The 20,266-nt window shown below is 39.8% G+C and overlaps 1 protein-coding gene across 1 annotated transcript; it reads left to right on the top strand.

Annotated features, from left to right (window-relative positions):
- Window positions 1-3,994: 3,994 nt before the first annotated feature.
- Window positions 3,995-16,793, top strand: LOC133367554 (vomeronasal type-2 receptor 26-like). The gene is made up of 6 exons (XM_061591646.1): window positions 3,995-4,023; window positions 4,312-4,603; window positions 6,264-7,115; window positions 8,380-8,595; window positions 10,070-10,196; window positions 15,892-16,793. Exons 1-6 carry the CDS (start codon window positions 3,995-3,997, stop codon window positions 16,791-16,793), a joined length of 2,418 nt encoding a protein of 805 aa, XP_061447630.1.
- Window positions 16,794-20,266: the final 3,473 nt, after the last annotated feature.

Here is a 20,266-nt window from a genome sequence, read left to right as displayed (position 1 = left end):
TGCCACTGTCCTGGAATGCACATTTTTCAGGGGTCATGCTGGCATAAATTATGCCGGTCTCAGCTCAGCTGGTGTCTATAGCCAGTAGGATTTTTTGCATCCGGCACTGAAAATACCCCCATGCCATTCTGCTGCTTCCCATATGCTCACTTCAAAACAAAACCTTATAAAATGTATAGTCCTGAACTCAGAAACGCTTGCTTAACCACCCTCTAAGTTTTCATGATGATACACAAAACAGTCAGAGAGAATCGAGAGTTCAAAGTGTAAAACAAGAGAAAAAATTAATTAAATTAATTAAAAATCAGCCATGTTCACAGAGTAGCTGTAATCCTTTTCCTGACCTTGCCCCATACTCTGACCTTCATCTTCTGCAGTTTACAAGTTAAAAAAATGCATGGCTGATTTTTAATTAATTTAAGAAATTAAACATTGAAGTCTGTTATAACATCGAGCATGCTCAGTAAGAACCGTCAGTGTGTTCTAAAAGCCAGACTCACAGCTGCTTGGCTTGGCTAATCAGGTGGCCACACCCATGCCAGACATTTATTTCACTTTAGACAGTCACAGCTTCCCCCAAAGAATCCTGGGAAGTGTAGTTTGTGAAGGGTGCTGAGGGTTGTTAGGACACTCCTGTTCCCTGACAGCTCCAGTGGCCAGAGTGGTTTAACAGTCAGCCCCTCTTTTGGGGATTATAGCTCTGTGAGGGGAATAGGGCCTGTCCTAGCAACTCTTTTGCTATATGTTTTTTTTTAATATACTGTATTTTAATGTCTGTTTTTATGAAGTTTTAGAGTGTTTTAGTGTTTTTGTTTGCTGTCCTGGGTTCTTACTGGGAGGAAGGGTGGGATATAAATTTAATTAATAATTATAATATTAATATTAAATATAATTATTATATTATAAATATATACTACTAATAAGAATAAGAATATAAAATGATGATGATGATGATAGCCAGCCATATACCTTAAACATGAAGCAAAAATAAGATAATAAAATGAAATCCTACAGTGCCAGTCAGAAAATGTCTGCTGTGGAGGTATGGCATGATACAAAATGCCTGTCATGGGGGCAAAACATAATGGCTTCAATATAGGAGAGACTAAGCCAATGCAAACAGGAATTCAGCAGGAAGAACCTCTCATGTATTATGGATTTTTGAGGGGATGTTTAATGAGATCTTTCATGGATACTGTAGGAGATACTGGTGGTTACCATTGCACCCATGGACACAGTGTTGGTGACCCATACCATAGAATATTACACCCAGTGTCCTTTTCTTGCTGTGGTCCATTCCAAGCCTTATGATCACTTCCAATCTAACTAAGACAGTAAACTTCTGTTCAGAATATGTGATAAACAACTTTTCCAATTCCATAGGCACTCCCGAACTTCAACTTAACAATTATCTTTAACTTAACAATCAACTTTGCAATTGCTTTGTTAGAAGACCTGTAATTAGTTTTGATGTTCATCCAAACCCCTGTGGAGTTTCAATGTCCACAAGCAAAACAAAGAACAAAGAATGTGAAGGGGGACATAAATATACCCAGTACAATTCAGAGGTAGGAAGGGGGACTAAGAACAGGCAAAGGTCCACAGCTCTGATCTTGGATATTCCAGGCATCCGGCCTATTGGGAAAATGTAACATGCTCAAGTCAGGCAGTTTTAACAACTGTAATGACTGCGCTGTAGTAGAAAACAGAGGATCTTGTATGTAGAGGGAAGATTTGTCCTTGTACTGAGGATGGTGGTTTTAGTTATCTTGCTTCTGGCCCTGTTTCCTCACATGGCATGTGAGGCTCATGTTGTTCAATGCAGTTTCTGTTATCCACAGCCTCCACTTCACACATATCATCAATCAGGAGACTTCATCATTGGTGGCATTGCTTTTCATGCCAGCATTGTTGCCAGTTTACTACCCTTCACTGAAGAACCCCTACCAATGCAGTTAGAACCGTTTGTGTAAGGTCTTAATGATTGTTTGCTTATATTTCAATGCATTTTTTTACTGTGATAATGTGTGCTAGAGAATGCAGCCTTAGAATATGGATGTCTTGATTTGGGCTGTAGGGAAGGGTTAATGCAACTGAGGCAAGGGTAGCCAATATGGTGGCCTCCAGATGTTGCAGGACTACAGCTCCCATCAGTCCCAGGCAGTAAGCCAAAGGTCAGGCTTTATGAGTTGTATTGTTAATAATAATAATTTGATTTGTTACCTACCCTTCACCCTAAGGTTCAACAACATTTGGAGGAGGTCACCATATTGACTACTCCTAAGTTAAGGGACTGCTGAAAAGAGGGCTTTTCCCTTCAAGAGTAAAAAAATAGGCATTGTGACTGTGTATCTGCTGGTTTCAAACAGGTACGGATCATGACCAAGACTTGCAAAGCTTCCCTGTACTAAGTTAGATAATTTAGTCTGCAATCCTATACCCAACTATATGGAAGAAGAAATGAATTCTTCTTCCGTACTTCCCTGGGCTGCCCTGGGAGGAAGCGTGGGATATAAACTTAATCAAGTAAATATAAATAAAACAAAGAAATTGAAAAAAATCTGTCAATTTCAGCTTCTCTAAGTTTTTCAGTATTCAGTTTTGCAATTCAAAAAGAAAGAAAAAAGGGGAAAGTCCTTAGGAAACCCATGCACATTTTTGTGTGCATTTTGCTTTCATTTTTTCCCTTTATAAAAGTCCACAGGAAAACCTGCATGCTTTTCCATGCATATGTCACCTAATATATGTATTCTGGTACACAACTTTGCCAAATATAAATATCTTTGCAAGCAGCTTTTCCTAATATAATCCATTTTGTACAGTAGTTCTCTCCAAGCAGAAGACATTCACAGCCCTCATATCCAAGATGAGTTTTTAATTGGAGATGTTGTGATAGAGTTTAGGATAGTCCATAATATGTTCTCTGCCATTAGTTAGGGTTGCTCCTCTGGACTTAGATCCACTGGGCTATATTTGGTTGCAGCTGGGGATACCACCACCACCACTACTACCACCACCACCACAGTCTCATGAATCTCATGATTCTGTGTCAATATGGCATGGTTATCTCCTTACCTGAACACTTTTGCAGTCTATGACCTGTCAATCATCCTTTCCAGCAATAGCACCCCAATCATTGAATATGTTTTCCATGGAAGTCTTGTGGGTGCTGATGCTGTTTATTTTTAGGTGCCGGCTGAACACCTTTGTTTTTCTTCAGGTGCTTTGAATGATGTGAACAACTAGCTTGTGCCATATTATATTAATGGGTGATCAGGCTTAGTGAATTGCTATTCTTTTATTGTTTTATGATGGATTTATCTTTAATATTATAACCTCCCTGAGATCATGTAATAAAGGGCAGGATACAAATAAATCAATATTACTGAAATCATTAGTTCAACTGTGTGCCCAGGACTTTTAAAGATTATATCTTTAAACTCCTATATGCTATTTTTTCACTTTCTATGTAGACATTACCAGGGGTTGCTTTCTTCATTATTCTCAGCCATTTTTCAAACATTCCTTAAACAGATTATTTCCCATTTATTCTCTTGGATTATTTTTCTTCTAGAGCATTGTTTCACTGAAATTGTTTTTGTAAGATGGGTGGTGATAGCAGCTTATGTAGAACAAGAATGTTATCGGTATGTTGTGTTAAATAGCACCTTCCAAACATCCTAGAATATTAGAGTTTTACATGCCCATGATCATCTAGCCCAAACCTTGCCCAATACAGGAAATCTTGCAACGACAACATCCCTGACAGGTTCTGTCCAGCCTCTGTTTAAGTATCTCCAAGCCAAAGATAGCTCACCATCACCCAAGGCAGTCTGTTCCACTCTCAAACAGCTCTTAATGAGGAGGAAGTTAATCTTTAGCCAAAATCTGCTTCCTTCCAAGTTCCACCCATTAGGTTCCCTCTGGAGCATAGAGAATAAGTCTGCTCCACCTTCACCAAGACAGCTTTTTCAGATATTTAAAGACAGCTGTCATGTCTGCCCTTAAGCATGACCTTTTCAGGTAAAATATACCCAGCTCATTCAACTGTTCAATGTTGTACCTTTTAGTAAATGATCTCTAAAAAGATATCCTACTCAGAAAGTATAAGTTCTCTGAATGTGAACACCAATATTGTTCACCTTTTCACCTTTATGTAGGCCACTTAAGGGCAAAGAGTGCTTCAAGAAAGACAATATCTAAATGCTGTAATTATTAATTAACTATGATTAAGGAAACATAGATCACAGTGGCAATAACTAAATTAAGTGTGGAATAGCTTTCTTAAACAGACTCTCACTCTCATTCTAGTGTAGTGCCTAAGCATTATCAGCACATCCTGGCCTTGGCATTTGCAGTGAATGAGATCAATGAAAACCCTCACATCCTACCCAATCTCACTTTGGGCTTCCACATCCATGATAGTTATAACAATATAAGGCGGACCTATCATGCTACATTGCTGCTTCTATCAGCACTGGAGAGATTTATCCCAAACTATTTATGTGACAACCAGAAAAATCTAGTAGCAGTCATTGGCGGACTGGATGCCCAAATTTCCACTCATGTGGCAACTCTGTTGAAAAACTATAAGGTTCCACAGGTAGGATCTCTTTCTCTCTCTGTGTGAGAGAGTAGTAGTAATTGTTGTTGTAGTAGTAGTGGTGGTGGTAGTGGTATGGGAAACTTATACTGTACTTTCTTCATACTACCACATTTCCCATTCTATGATTCAAAGTAATTAAAGTGAGCCATCGGAATAATGAGACAGGCTTCCCTCCCTGTTTTTTTTTTAAAGGGGGGGCTGTAGTCTGTTACTGAAATGGTTTTTATGATGCTATCACTGGTGTTTGTTTTGCGTTGTTAGGATTGTATTTAACTCAGGCGGAGTTTGAATAATGGAATGAAAAATAAAAGAAAATACTCTTTATGGCTCATTCATAAATGACAAAAAATGCAAGTGCAATTCAGGAGGACTGTGTTCAAATAATCAATGTAAGAAGGAGCCTGTCTTTGCCAAGTGAACTCTGACTTTAATTTGAAGCACAGTGAAAGTGCTCAGAACTTGAGTAACTGATATTCAGACAACTGGGAAATTTCAAGGGAGAAAAGTGCTCGCTATTTATGTGCATGCCCAAGTAGTCACAGTGTGTAGACAAGAGGACACTGCCCTCTCCTGAAACTTGGAATAACATTTCTATGCACTGACAATGTTTTATGTAGAAATACAAGACACAGGAAATGTAGTAAAACCTCAAGAAGTATTTCTCTTTTCACTAGCCTGACAAAAGGTTTACAATTTTTTGCATGAAAAAGGACGAAAAGGGTGTTGAGTAGGAAGGGTTGTAGCTCAGTAGTAGAGTATCTGCTTTGCATGCGGAAGGAGCCAGATTCAATCCCTGGTATATCTAGGTAGGACAGGGAAAGGCCCCTGTCTGAAACCAAAGGCACTGCCAGTCAGTGTAGACAACAGTGAACTAGATGGATTGATTTCTGACTTGGTATAACACAGCTTCCTAAGTTTCTAATGAATCTGAGTAATGTCTTCATCATGTATAGACTATAGCTAACCACTGACATGACAACAGTTAGCTCAAGAATGAAACCAACTTGAAATTTGAAATCCATTATTGCACATATGTCACCTGTACATCACTGCACACAAATACATGAGCACCTGGAACATTCTCTTATATTATGTTGAAAATGTTGTTGTCAGAATGTTGGTGTAATGTAGCAATTAAAGAATAAAAATGATGAGCCAGGAAGTCCCCACTGCAATTCTCACTTCAGCCATGGACCCATTTATGTCCATAGACCAGCTTATATTCTTTTAGTCACAGCTCTCTGTCTGGAGAAAGGAAATAATACAATTCATTTCCCATAAATTGTTGTTCTGAAGGTTGCTAATACAATGTGTTGGAATCCAGTAGTGTCCCCCTGCACTAATAAAGTCACCCATCAGTGGGGCACGGAGGGACACATTTTTTGGCAAGTCCTCCTGCTCCTTGTAGCCCCCACACTCCACAAATAACTGTGCCATAGTGTCTCCCAATCTTCTGGAACAGATTTATAGAGTGGTAGTTGCTTGTGAGGGGAGAGGGAATTGTCAAAAATTGACTCTCTATTTTGCTGACAGATGGCTTCCATCTGGAGAGGGGGCAACACTAGATTCTAACATATATGGATTGTTTTGAACCCTTCAAGATACAGTATACATTCTATTATTACTGTATTTTCCCCTTCCACCAATCTCTCTTCAGCTCATATATGGCTCTGTTCCACTGATGAATGATAAATCCTTAGGACTTACCTTCTACCAGATGGTCCCTCATGAAGCTCTTCAGTATACAGGAATTCTCTCTTTGCTTCTGCATTTCAAGTGGATATGGATTGGGGTCCTTGTAATGGATAATGAAAATGGTGAAAGATTTTTGCAAACTGTGTTGCCAAAATTTTCTGAGAGTGGTATCTGCTTTGCCTTTATAAAGAGAGTCCCTATGTTAACTTCTGTCTCTGAACTTAACAGCATGTTTGACGATGGGGCAAAAATACATACTGAAGTAAGGAATAGTACCGCCAATGTAGTTGTGTTTTATGGTGAATCTAATTCCATGGTGTTTTTGAGATGGCTTCCATATTTTTCAGAACATCCACCAAATCTTCCAAAAGGTATTGTTTGGATAACGACAGCTGAAATGGAGCTCACTGCATTGGTCTATCAAAGGTATTGGGATACAGAAATATTTGATGGTGCCCTGTTCTTCACAATCCACTCCAACAACCTACCTGAATTCATACCATTTGTTGAGGGACTAAATCCTTTCAGCACAAAAGGAGATGGTTTTATTAGGGACTTCTGGCAACAAGCCTTTGGCTGTGTATTCACAAATCCAGATGTGGTGGATGTGGAGGGGGATATTTGCAATGGGGAGGAGAAGCTGGAGAATCTTCCAGCACCATTTTTTGAGATGAGCATGAATGGCCACAGCTATAGTATTTACAATGCTGTCTATGCTGTAGCACATGCTTTACATGACATGTCTTCATCTAGACTCAAACACAGAGCTATGGAAGATAGAGGACTGAAGCTTCAGAATCAAGAATTATGGCAGGTAATGGGTTCAGCATAATCAAGTTGCAAGTGCACCATAACTGTGCTACAATAGACACCAATCAGTATAATAAAACTGTCACCCCATACTCTTCTAGTAATATTTCCACTTATGAAATAACAGCCCATCAGCCTTCTCTGATTTTTATGTCATTGAAATTAGCATATGAATGGATACATGTAGGGTATCTTACAGTGACTTTAATGGGTTATAGGATTATAAGGTTATTAATGTGAGGTATGCAGGGTTAGCTTTAAGAAGCCCACTTTCTATCCCACCTTACTCTTCTTGGGTGGTCTCTATCTTATTTTTTTGACCCTCTTAATCAGCCATGCTCCAGCTCAGGAGTAGTAAATGTGGTGTCCTCCATGCTACACCTCCTGTTATCTCAATAGCAATGTTGCTGGAGCTGACGGTAGTTATAGTGAAACTATATCTGGAGGGTACAATATTGGCTAGCTGTGCTGTAGATTGTGTTGTAAGTAGCATTAAGGTTATCATTTTATTAAGACTTTGGTGTATCTGCTTAATGCCTGATGGATAGACTTTCTGGGAGTGGAACTACATGAACATGTACACACCCTGAATTCTCATATAAACAATCATACTATACGGAGTCAGACATAGGCTTGTTTACTCAACCCAAACAAAAGGGTATTGGCTTCGTTGGCTACATAATAAATAAAGCAGTTTAAGACACCAACAGTACAATTCAAAAACCTGGAAAAGATAGGAACACAACTCTTAGATCTACCTAACATGCACTAAAGCCAATTTCTTAGCCTTTCATATTTCTTCTTCTCCCCAAGAAATAGAAATGGCTCACTTGTGGGATGTGTGTGGGGTGTCCCACAATGCTAGCTTCATGGCAGGTATGTCATCGGGGAAAGGGTGTGAGCTACGTTGGCCAACCAGACACAAATGAAGGAACAATCTATATTTTAACCTGGCTTCCTTTTTTTTTCTCTGTCTGGTCTGAGAACCTTCTGTGTGACAGTGAACCAAAAGGTTTGATTACCTTTTGACTTCATTTTAAAAATGTTTGTCTTTGTATTCTCTTTTCAAATCACTTTGGGTAAAGTGAATAATAAACATAAAGATGATGATGATATATAATGTCCCCTCCTCCCATCTCTGAATAATAATGTGAGCACACTTTTCATGAATATTTTCCCACTTAAAAATCATACACAACATTAGACCTTAATATGAGAACCCCAACTGCAGCCTTTTCTAAACTCTTGCCTTTTCCTGTTCACTCTAGCTCCATCACTTTCTGAAACGAGTATCCTTTAATAATAGCAGTGGAGACAAGATCTCCTTTGACCAGCATGGGGAGTTACTGGCTGGATTTGATGTGATCAACTGGATTGTTTCCCCAAACCAATCATTTCATAGAGTGAAAGTTGGCAGGGTGGATCCCAGCCAAATCTTCACCATCAATGGGGATGCCATAACATGGCACAGCTCCTTTAACCAGGTAGGCCCCAGTTGTCAGCAATTTGAGAAAACACCCAGTTCTTCATAGTACTGATTCTCTGTCCTGCAAATGACAGCACATGGAATGAAAAAGCACAATAAAATACTGTGTAGTTGATGTGTTTAATTGAAAGAAACACAATGGATGAACGAATGGAACAAATGGGGCTCCACAAGTTTATGGCTGCTATGTTCTTGTGTTTATTGAGAAGTGGTGTGGAGGAACTTTGACTATAATTTAATGATATACAGTACCTACTGGTTTAAATATAACTAAACACAACTTATGTCGTTAAGCACTCAACCCAGCTCCCCCCATTCAGGCAGATGCTACCTTAAAAGGATGCATGACTAATATGCAATAAGCAGTAAGCAGAAGTGTCACTATACTCAGATGCACTGTATTCATTGTTTCTTTGCCTGTTTTATGTGGCAGGCAATGAAGAGGTGCCAGGTGATAGGAAAATATGGAAAGTGATGACACTGAATTGTGCATTTGCTTGAACTAAGGATTTCTGGATATCGAAGGGAAGAGATGTGAATGAACAGTAGCCACATAGCTGGTAGAGCAATAAATATATGAAAAGCATATCAAAAGTTTAAATGTACATAAAATCACCATCTATGTAATTCAACACTGAATCAAGCTCCACCCAATCGAGTAGATGCTGTCTTAAAGATTTGTCCCACACTCATATGCATCTATACCCAGCATCTACTGGCAATGCCTAATTCAAGGAGAAGTGTGACTTGGTGTCACTGTATTCAGGAGGTGCATTCAGGAGGTTCAGGGAGGCAGGAAAATATGGAATGTGATGACATCAAATCATGCCTTTGCATAAACTAAACATTTGTAGACATGTAAAGGAAGAGATGGAAGGGGGCTGGAGCTCATTGGTAGAGCATCTGCTGTACATGCAGAAGGTCCCACATTCAACCCAAGACATCTCCAGGTAGGGTTGGGAGAGAATCCTGTCTGAAACCCTGGAGAGCTGCTGCCAATCAATGTTGATAATACTGAGCAAGATGGACCAATGGTCTGACTCAGTACAAGGCAGCTTCCTATGATCCTAAGAGATGTGGATCAACAATAGCCACTTAGCCAATAGAGAAACAAATATGACATTAAAAGCATATAAGAAGATGATATACATGAGTATGAAAAGACAAGCTTTGTAACTCTTGGATATCCTATTGTGTAAAAGTCATAAAACAGTCTATTGTGTGCAGGAAGCAGGAATCAATTTACAGAGAACTCGTCAGTTTTGATAATGTAATAACTAATAATATCAGCATGATGTGCTACCTAATTTATTGTGTTAATAAAGACAAGTAGCACTAGTGCATTGGATTGGCCACATGTATACATTACTGAAAGGAGATATCACTTTAGTAGCATTGAGAAGTTTACAGAAATATGACTCCAATCTCATTATTCTCAACATTATTATCCTAATCTCTCATTTATGGATTAGTCTCACCCTCTTTCTTTATGTACTGAGAGGTGCCATCCCGGTTTTAGGAAGAAACTGAAGGAGGGGGAGCCATTTTGCTGCTACGATTGCATCCCATGTCCAGAGGGGAAGATTTCAGCTCAGGAGGGTAAGGATTATGTATACACTGTATAGGATTATAGAACAGAGTTGCTTGGGTTGAAAGACAAATGAATGTGTCTATAAGATTATGGTTTTAACAGATTAGTTTTCTTCAGTGTTTGAGATGTGATTGGAAGGTTTGGTAAAATGGGGCTTGGAGGCAACTGCTGCTGAAAAAGAAACTATCTAGTGTGTGAGATTAGATTATCCAAAGCAGATCAGTAAAAGTGACAATAGGTTTGAGTAGCTAGATGAAGAGAGGTTCTGTTGATGTCTTTCTTAGTTGAGAAGATAATTTTGAAAGGTAGGGTTGAGCTTCACCCACACACTGAGGCTGCAAACATGGTTTTCTTGTTGATCATCAGTAGTTATTACTTGACTGAAATACCTTTAGGGAAGTTGTGATCTTTTCTTCCAGATTTAGCAGACCTCATTCAAGCATTTGGCATGTTGAAACTATTACAATGTACTTTACTTGGCCCTATCATTGAATAATCTTTTGACCCTTCAATTGTGCCAAACAAGGAGATCACTCCTTGATAATTGTGGGATTCAAAAATTAAATAAGGAATGAAGAAGGGAAAAATAAACAGAACACAAGAAACAATGGAAGCATAACACTCACTGAAAGCAGGGATCTTACAGATTTGGTGATGTCATCAGAACAGATCGTATTGGAACCAAATATTGACATAAATAAAGGAACTCATGTTATATGAACTGCCAAGAGACCCTTTTAATAACGTTGTTTGAATACATCGAGAAGGTGGTGTTATTGGAAGATCAAGAAATGGTTCATCTTCTCAGAGCAGTCCATAGTACTATATTTTGTGCATGGGAAAAAAAGCAGATCCTCAAGAAATAGAAAATTGACTGACTAAAATTTGAGATTTGGTACAGATGATTAAGCTGACAAATAGAATAAGGGTCAGAAAAGAATGCCAGCCAGATTGTAGATTTTTTAGAAAAATGGAGCAGGAAGAAGTAGATCCATACAGGCTGTTGGAGAGAGATATTGTAGACTTAAAACTACTGGAGGTTCATATGGGGAGAAGTGGTCTTTGAGATATTGAGGTTTTGAGCCACATAAGGCTTTATAAGTCAAAACCAGCACTTTGAATTGAACCTGGAAACTTATTTGTAGCCAGTGCAAGCATGCAAGAATTGGTATTATACATGGGGACTGACTTATCCAGTCAGTAATCTGGCCACCACATTCTGCACCAGGTGCAGTTTTGAAACTGTCTTCAAAGGCAGCCATGTGTATAACACATTGCAGCAGTCTAACTTAGAGGTTAACAGAGTATAGACAACAGAAGCTAGGCTGTACCTGTCCAGATAGGGGCACAGCTGGGCCACCAGTCAAAGCCCAGAAACTATATCCCCACTATGTTATGCTGCTGCTGAAAGAATTGCACTGGCTGCCAAATGGCCTACTGGCTAAGTTCAAGGTGCTGGTTCTCATGTAGAAAGCCATAAACAACTTGGGACTAGGATATGTAAAAGATTGTCTCACCTCTTATGTCCCCTGTCTACCTCTGCAGTCTGCAGGTGAGTGCATCCTACACATACCATCTTATCAGGAGGGTCGTTCCCTACAATATAGTGTTGTAGCACCTACCCTTTGGAATTTCATCTTGTTAAATAGAGAACAGATGCTGTCTCTGCTGTCTTTTCAGCACCTGCATCCTCTGCCAATGAGCCTTTTAAGTAGAGATATTGCCAGTCTGCATCTGCATTAGAATTGTTTTTAGGTGTTTTAATTATTTTATCACTTGTGTGTTTGCTACCCTGAGCTCCTTCATGAGGAAGGACAGGACATAAATTTAAATAATATTTTATTTAACAAAATTTATAAACCTCTAAGCAGTTTACCAAAAAAAAAAAAACCTAGCAAAAAATTAGCATCATCATCATCATCAACAACAACAACTTTTAATAGGTAACATTGGGGCAGTCACCATTTCTCAATGTTGCCCTGAAAGTAAAATAGGGAGAGGAAGAACCTTGTATGCGACTTTGAGCTTTTTAGAGGAAAGGTGGGTTATAAATGTAATGAATAAATGAGGGGCAGAGCAGTGCAACCTGCTGGAGGCAGGCAGGAGTGAAGCCAGCAGAGGCAGAGCTGGCGGAAGGGGCCACCATATCCAGCAGCTGCTCGGAGGCCTCTTGGAGTTGTGGCAGAAGGAAACAAAATACATGTTTCCTTCCACCACTCCTTTTCCTGGCATCCCAGCTGCCGGGACGGAGGACCGTGGGAGGGAGCCATACAGGACCTGGATATCACATAAGGTCCCCCACTCGGCCCCTCCTCTGACACGCCCCCCAGAAGGCCCTTCCACCTGCTTCCAGCGGCTCCCCTTATGCCAGGCTGGGGTTCTCCAGTGGATCTCCAGCTGAACCGGCCAGGTCCCAGCGCAGCCACAGCTAAGTCAGGATGAAGAACTTATGTTGGCATAGCCTGGCAAAGCCTGGCTGAGCTGGCACTCAGCCAGCTCAGCCAAAGTTATGTTATGTTATGTTATGTTATGGTTTATTTCTATGCCACCTTTTGGTCAGAATGGCCCCCAAGGCAGCTCACAAAAAATATAAAATACTAGTAAGAAATGAACAATACAATTTACAAAAATTTAAGACAACAAAATCTTAACATTTTAAGTTTCTCTATATTCAACTCCCCTCAGCCCGGCATAAAGAGCAGTTGAATTGTGCCCCAAATAAATGATTAAGTAAACCATTAAAGAAGAATAGCAAACTTGGAATTCCCAATGGCAAGCATTAATTAATTTTGTGGAAACTAAGAAGTTAGTTTTATATCTCTAGTTTTCAAATAATTATGTTTTTTCATGGTTTCCCCAGTTACTGGCTGAATAATATATTTTATTTGAAGCCAATATGTCTGAGTTTTTTTGGCATATCCACCAAATGTGGTATAAGTCTCTTTGTATCCAACACTTAAACATATTCACATTATAGATTCTATTTAGTCTTTCAGGAGTAAGAAAACATCTATGCTACATTTTTACTAAGACTTCCTTAGATGAACAGAAATAAACAACAGCTTAATTCCTCCATATTTTTCCCCACAAGTGGTTTTGTTTTTTTTTTTTTCAATAATTTTTATTCAGATTTTCATAAAACATACAAGACAAAATCATAAAACATTCAAAGACAAAAAACAAAATCAAAAATAGTTAAACAAAAAGAAAAAAAGAAAAAAAAACAAAAATAAAAAATAAAGAGTAAAATATTGACTTCCCATTTGTCAAAGATCAAATCAGTTATAAGTCTATAATATATAGCAATCCTGTCTCTTAAGTCATATTATAAAATCACTTTCCTCCAGTAGTTATCTTACTTAATCATCAAATCTCATAAACATTACTTTATTCTTTCCACAAAAAGTCAAAGAGAGGTTTCAATTCTTTAAGAAATATATCTATCAATTTTTTTTTTCCAGATAAGCATATCGATTAATCCATCTCATTACTAATTATGATAATCTTATTGTCATAACCATAGTCAAAATAAACATTTCAATTAATCCATCACATCAGAATCTGTTAGGTTCAGTAATTTCAGTAGCCATTGTTCTATTATCTCTATTAGTTCCATTTTCCATCTTCCATCTTCAGTAGTCTTGTTAAGTCCAGTAATTTCAATATCCAATCTTCCATTATCAGTATTCCATAATAATCTTGCTGTCAAAGCCATAGTCATATAGTAAGAGTCTGATGGGAATTACCTCTATCCCAAATATTTTCTTGCCATCCATTCTGAATAAGTTGCTGAAATACTGCTGTAAAATCATATCTCTGTTCTTTTTTTCAAAATACACTGGGTCATCTCTTAAAAGTTTTTCCATTGTCACATGGCTGCAGTTAATTCCATAGATTTTCTCTATATTGGGCTCCATCACATCATTCCAGTCCAGAAGATAATCCATGCCATTGATAACTTTATCTCTAGAATCTTCATTAATTTCTTCAGAGATAACATTGAGTTCCAAACAATAGATTTTATTTCTAAAGTCCATAGACTCCAAATCTTGTTCCTGTTCCACGTTTGTTCCAATCTCCGGGATCTCCTCTCTCACAGGGACCCCTATTCCAGTCTCCAGGGTCTCCTCTCTCACAGGGACCCCTGTTCCAATCTCCGGGGTCTCCTCTCTCACAGGGACCCCTTCCAGGGTCACCTCTCTCACAGGGACCCTTATATCTTTAATCTCCTGCTTCATTTTACTCAATTCAATTTTCGTTATCTCAATCTCATCCATTATTTTCTGAAACATAGTTATTTCCAGATTCTCAGCCACTTTCTTAATTGCCATTTTAAAAGAAAAATATAGGAAAACCACTTCTTATTTCAGCAACAATTGGGTTAATACTCCAAACTTGGTGACATCACAGTATAAACAGAGCAGACAGCCTTATCTCTCCAATAGTTAAGTAAACAAAATGCAGTTCCCAGGATCGAAACAATTAATGGCAATCGTCAAGAAACAGATTCGTCAAAATAAAATAGACCAAAAAGAGAGTAGTCTCAAAACAGTATAATATTTTTCAAAATAAAAATCTGGAATAGAAATCCCTCTTCTGTGTGTATCTTTAGAATGCAAATCCAGGACAGCTTTTTGCAACAAAAACAGAGATAAGCTATTAATTAGTGCGTAGCAGAGAGAAGTTACGGCTCCCCAGTGAGATGTCAAAAACCGATCAATCTGGCAAATCTCTTTTAAACAGCAACAATTTAAGTCAAGTAAAAGAAAAATATAGAAAGAAGGGTGCTTGCCTGTTAGTGCGTTCTCTCTTAGAAGATAAGATGAACGTTCGCTTTATCAGATAGAGCTTGTTGTTGAAAATCCGTCCCACCTTCGTCGGCTGGACCTCGTCCCATAAATTAATGAGATCTGGTCGTCCCAACAAAAATAGGCTTTGAGGTTAATCTCTTCGTTTCTCCCTACCCGGGAGAAGTTTAATCAGTCAAAAAAAAAAGAAAAAACTGACTGATATATCTGAATAAGCTTCTTTTGAGGCAGGAGCCCGTCTCAAAAGCAGGCACAGGCTAAGTCACCCTTCCCGGAAGTCCCCACAAGTGGTTTTGGATAGAACATATATCTGCAAATATCTGCAGGCCAGAAAATACTACTTGTTCCCTGTCTTGATTTCAAGTTTAATATAATTTGGTATAGTTGAGAAAGAAGTCTTCTAGCGACTGATGGAGCTGTCCAAACCTCTGATCTTCAGTGCTGGAGGGGGTTTGGATAAGACAGAGGGGTCATAGCTCAGTGCTAGAGCATCTGCTTTCCATGCAGGAGGTCCCAGGTTCAATCTCTGGCATCCCTCGGTAGGGCTGGGAGAGACCCTGTGTGAGCAACAGAACCAGGGATATATGTTCATTTTAATCAAGGCCACCATAGTGAGACATGCTAAAGGGTTGTATCCAATGTTAGTCTTACTGTGAATGGATACACTGAAACTAACTGACAAAGTAAGACCCATTAATTTCAGTGGGGTCTACTTGTAGCAGAACTCAGTTGGCTACAACCCAATGCTAGAAACCTCGACATCAGTTTAATCACCGCATGACACATTTCACCATGTAAGCACAGGATGTATCCTATAATAAGATGACATGTTCTTTATGTGAAATAAGCAATTACAACTTTTTTTTAGATTAAGATCACATATTTTATTTTTCAGATGTGAACGACTGTGATAAATGCTCAGATGAAAAATATCCAAACAAGAACCGGGATGTGTGCATTCCCAAGAATCTAAGCTTCTTGTCTTATGAAGAACCTTTGGGCATCAGTTTAGCCTTCTTTGCTCTTTTCTTTTCTCTGATCACAGCTTTCGTGCTGGGAACATTTATGAAGCACCACAACACTCCCATTGTCAAAGCCAACAACCGGGACCTCACCTACACTCTCCTCATCTCCCTCCTACTCTGCTTCCTTTCTGCATTGCTATTCATTGGTCGACGCGATTGGTCGATGTGCCTCCTCCGACAAACTGCATTTGGCATCATCTTCTCAGTGGCTGTTTCTTGTGTGCTGGCAAAAACCATCACTGTGGTTTTGGCTTTCATGGCCACCAAACCAGGATCCAGGATGAGGAAGTGGGTGGGGAAAGGACTGACTACTTCTGTTGTTTTTTCCTGCTCCTTTGTTCAAGCAGGTATCTGTACTGTTTGGCTGGGATCCTCACCCCCTTTTCCAGATGTTGACATGCACTCAGTGAACAAAGAAGTTGTCCTGGAATGTAACGAGGGATCTGTGCCTATGTTTTACTGTGTTCTGGGCTACATGGGCTTCCTAGCTATTGTCAGTTTCACTCTGGCTTTCCTTGCCAGGAAGTTACCAGACAGTTTCAATGAAGCCAAGTTCATCACTTTCAGTATGTTAGTCTTTTGCAGTGTTTGGGTATCTTTTGTTCCAACCTACCTGAGTACCAAAGGAAAATACACGGTCGCTGTAGAAATTTTTTCTATCTTAGCCTCCAGTGCTGGGCTGCTGGGTTGCATCTTTGCCCCCAAATGCTACATTATTGTTTTGCGACCTGAGCTGAATAACAGGGAACATCTAATCAGAAATAAGGCCTGAAGAGTTTGAGTGCCTGCATTATTGGCTATGGTTTTGAATTCTAGTGTTATGTTTCTGTGTGGACAGCAGTTCCTCTTGAGCTTTACATCATTTTCTCCCATAGGCTTCCATGTTGTCATAACAACAACAAAAAATAACTTGGAAAAACTGAATTAAGATTTGTCTAAAAGTAAAATCAAATACCATAAAATAAAAATAAATCTTGTATAGATCCCACCACTGCATTTCACTGTTTTTTTTTTCCTTTTTAGCAGCTCTGGGACCCCGTACGATTTTTTTGAATGTTAATAAGTCAGCAGAAAATAGTTTCATTCTCAAAGAAGAGGAGGTAAGAGTTGGTCATAAAGTGGCACAGGACCCAATTCTATCTTGAACTCTGTTACTGTTCTGTTTTTTCATGAGAGAGATAATAAAGATATTGTCTACTTTTCTGATTGGTGTGGTCTCTAAACTTTTGATCACAGTATGCTGGATGGTTGTGTGGAATACTGTGTATGCCATGAAGTTAATAAAACTTCTCCCCTGCAATTTACAGGTATTGTTCATATCCAGAGCTGCTCCCCTCCCCACATGTACACACTGTACAGCTTGAAAAAATGTACAGTCTCCAAGCCATTTAAAGCACATGACAAAGAACTTGGGATGAGGGAGGGAGATGTTGGAAATTGTTGCCCCTTCCCATCTCCTGAAATATCCATCCAAAGGATTGAATATTGCTACAAAGTGTTTATTCCAGGTTCATTCAGTTCCTGTGCATTCTCCTCTCAGAGTTACAGTTCCAGAGTTTCTTGAGAAGTAGGGTTGCTTGTTCAACCACTCTGGGAATTGAGACCTTAGCAGATGAGGGATATACGGGAACATTGTTCCTCTAATATCAAACTCAAGCAGTCTTGTGCCAATTGGTTTTGGAGGCAAAACACATCCACAACTACAACAAAAAAGGAGGTAAACCATGCAGTGTGCACATGTACATTATATTGAAAATTAGGTTCCCAAAAGGCAGCAACACTCCCATCCCCACCCCTATCCCAAACCAATTAGAAAAACTCTGTGCATGTTGGTCTCATACAATGAATGAGGAAGGAACAAATGCACATTGCAGCAGTTACCTGGGCCACATACATCCAGCATTTCTGTTCTAAACACAGACACAGCAGTGGCAGGGCCAAAAGAGAGATATGGAAAAGAATAGCATCAGCCGCCGCTACATGCAAGCATGCATGCACACGTGCATGCTCACGCACGCACACACACCAGCTCCATTTTCTGTTTCTCCTCTCATGCAATGTTGCTAGCCGTCACAATAAGGTACTAAAGGTCAGGGTGAGAGGGTAAACAGAACTCTAGAGCAGTAGTTTGCAACCTTTTTTGGGGGGGGGGTCATTGTCCCTTTTGGGAATCTGGTGAAATCTTTGAACCCCCTCCCCAGAAAAACACACACATAAACACATACAGACAAACTTTTCCATACAATTAATGTTATTGCATTGGGAATTGATTTTTTTGCACCCGGTTCAGAGACCCCATGATGCCCACCCATGGACCCCCTAGGAAGCTTGGCAACTTGTGTGTGTGGGGAGAGGAGAGTAGCAGACCGAGTGGGAACACCAGCCAGCAGGGGCCAGGGTGAACTGTGGAGCAATGGGATGGCACCTCCACCGGCCTCAGTGTCCCTACCGCTGTCTGTTCTGACTCTGAGATTCCCATTCCTTATCTCTCTGGAATGGTCCAGCAGATTCATTGCAGCCTCGCTGCTGAACAAATAAGTCTGAGCTTGGTCCCAGTGATGAGAGCAAACTGCATTCTTCGCTCTCTACCACAGACAAGGTGGGGGTTGCTGAAGCCTTCCTCAGCAGAAACACTAACATGACAACATGGCACAGGGCTGACAGGTGTCTAAGGAAGCAATTCCTTCATATTCTCACCAGACCCTTCCTCAACATCTGCAACTCCCTTCCCATTCTCCCAATCCTGCCAAATGTTCTCCATTGGGTCAGTGACGGCCCCTAACTCAAGACTGGTCCTTTCAGAAAGGACACACACCAAGCAGGACTTGACATGGGCCTTGATAGGCTAAACATCCACTTCAGGCAATCAAAAGAAAACAGGTGTAAAGAGAATACAGTCACAGACCTTATTTCATAAGAACCACTGTTTGATTTTTTTTAAAAAAAGGTGGGAACATGCAGAGACACTCTCACACAAATGCAACAGGCTGTCAGGCCAGAATAGAGAGAGTGGGCTGTCAGTGCCTATGGTCTGATGAGTCACAGGTGGTGGTGTAGATCCAGCTAAGAGGCTCATAGTGGGCAATCAAACTCAAATTTGCCTGATAAAAAGGGTGTCCAAGGAAACGCACCTCTTGAATTGAGGTGAGTATTGCCTTTCAGTCACCCCAAATTTCATGTCGACCAACCCCTCCCTCCACAACATATGTACTTGCTTTCCTACACACCTATTGATGTACGTGTGTAGGGCTGCCTTCACACATGGGGCTTATTAGTTTAATGGTTTAAAATTGTAGCACTTCTGTCCCGATTTCTAAAATTCCTTTCACTCTACAGTACCTGATATACCAGCATGTTGCGCAGATGTCTTTCACACTGCTGTAATTGGAGACAGAAAGATCAGGTGAAAAAGGCTGGAAAAACGGCAAGAAAGCAAACACTCCAAAAAGAAAGAGCCAGAAACAAAGCACTGAGGAAAAGGGGGGAAAGTGGTCACTTTAAAAATACAAGCTGCTCTGTCTCAAGTAAAAAAAGACTGAGAGAAGGAGGGCTTAAAAGACAATAGAAAAGGACTTGAAAAGATTTGAAAAGCAACTTCAGCCACTATCACACACAATAAGCCTCATGTCTGAAAGCAGCCAGAGAAAACTAGCTGGAGTAAAGTGAAGAAAGAGAAGAGAGAAAAGGTGGGTAAGATCTTTCAGTTCTTTTAGCAGCCTCCTGACTGGGGGGGGGGAGTGGGAGTGGGAAAGAGGTGGCAATGAACAGGACTTCCAAGGCACAGATCAGATGTAAAACTCAGAAAAACAATGTAAGGAGGACTTGCTAAAGGCAAATGAAAGCAAATAGGGAGCAAGCACAGGTAGAAACGAGTTTAATAAAAATACAGAAATATAGCAAGGCTGCAGAGAGGAAGCTAAGATGCCTGTCACGTGACAGACTGCAAACTCAAATCTCCTGCAATCTTCTGGGTTCCCAGCTTTGCAAACGGATTATTTCTGGCATTATCTATCATGGAAATTAGTGTGAAACTTCCACTGTATTCCACTCGATTTCCAGAACTAGCTTGTATGTCCTGTGAAAGGTCAAATATAATGTGCAAATCATCAGAAAAATTGAATAAAGTATAGTGTGAAAGCAGCCTAGGAGTTCCACTTTGAGAAGTAGCACTGAATGTTTCTAATGGAACCTGAATGAAGACTGAAATCCCCTAAAAATAGGACTAGAAGTTTCTGAAAATCTCAA

The sequence above is a fragment of the Rhineura floridana genome, chromosome 11, assembly GCF_030035675.1.
Source record: "Rhineura floridana isolate rRhiFlo1 chromosome 11, rRhiFlo1.hap2, whole genome shotgun sequence".
Taxonomy (NCBI): domain Eukaryota; kingdom Metazoa; phylum Chordata; class Lepidosauria; order Squamata; family Rhineuridae; genus Rhineura; species Rhineura floridana.
Note: the sequence above shows the minus strand (reverse complement) of the source record. Positions and strands in the feature narration are given on the sequence as shown.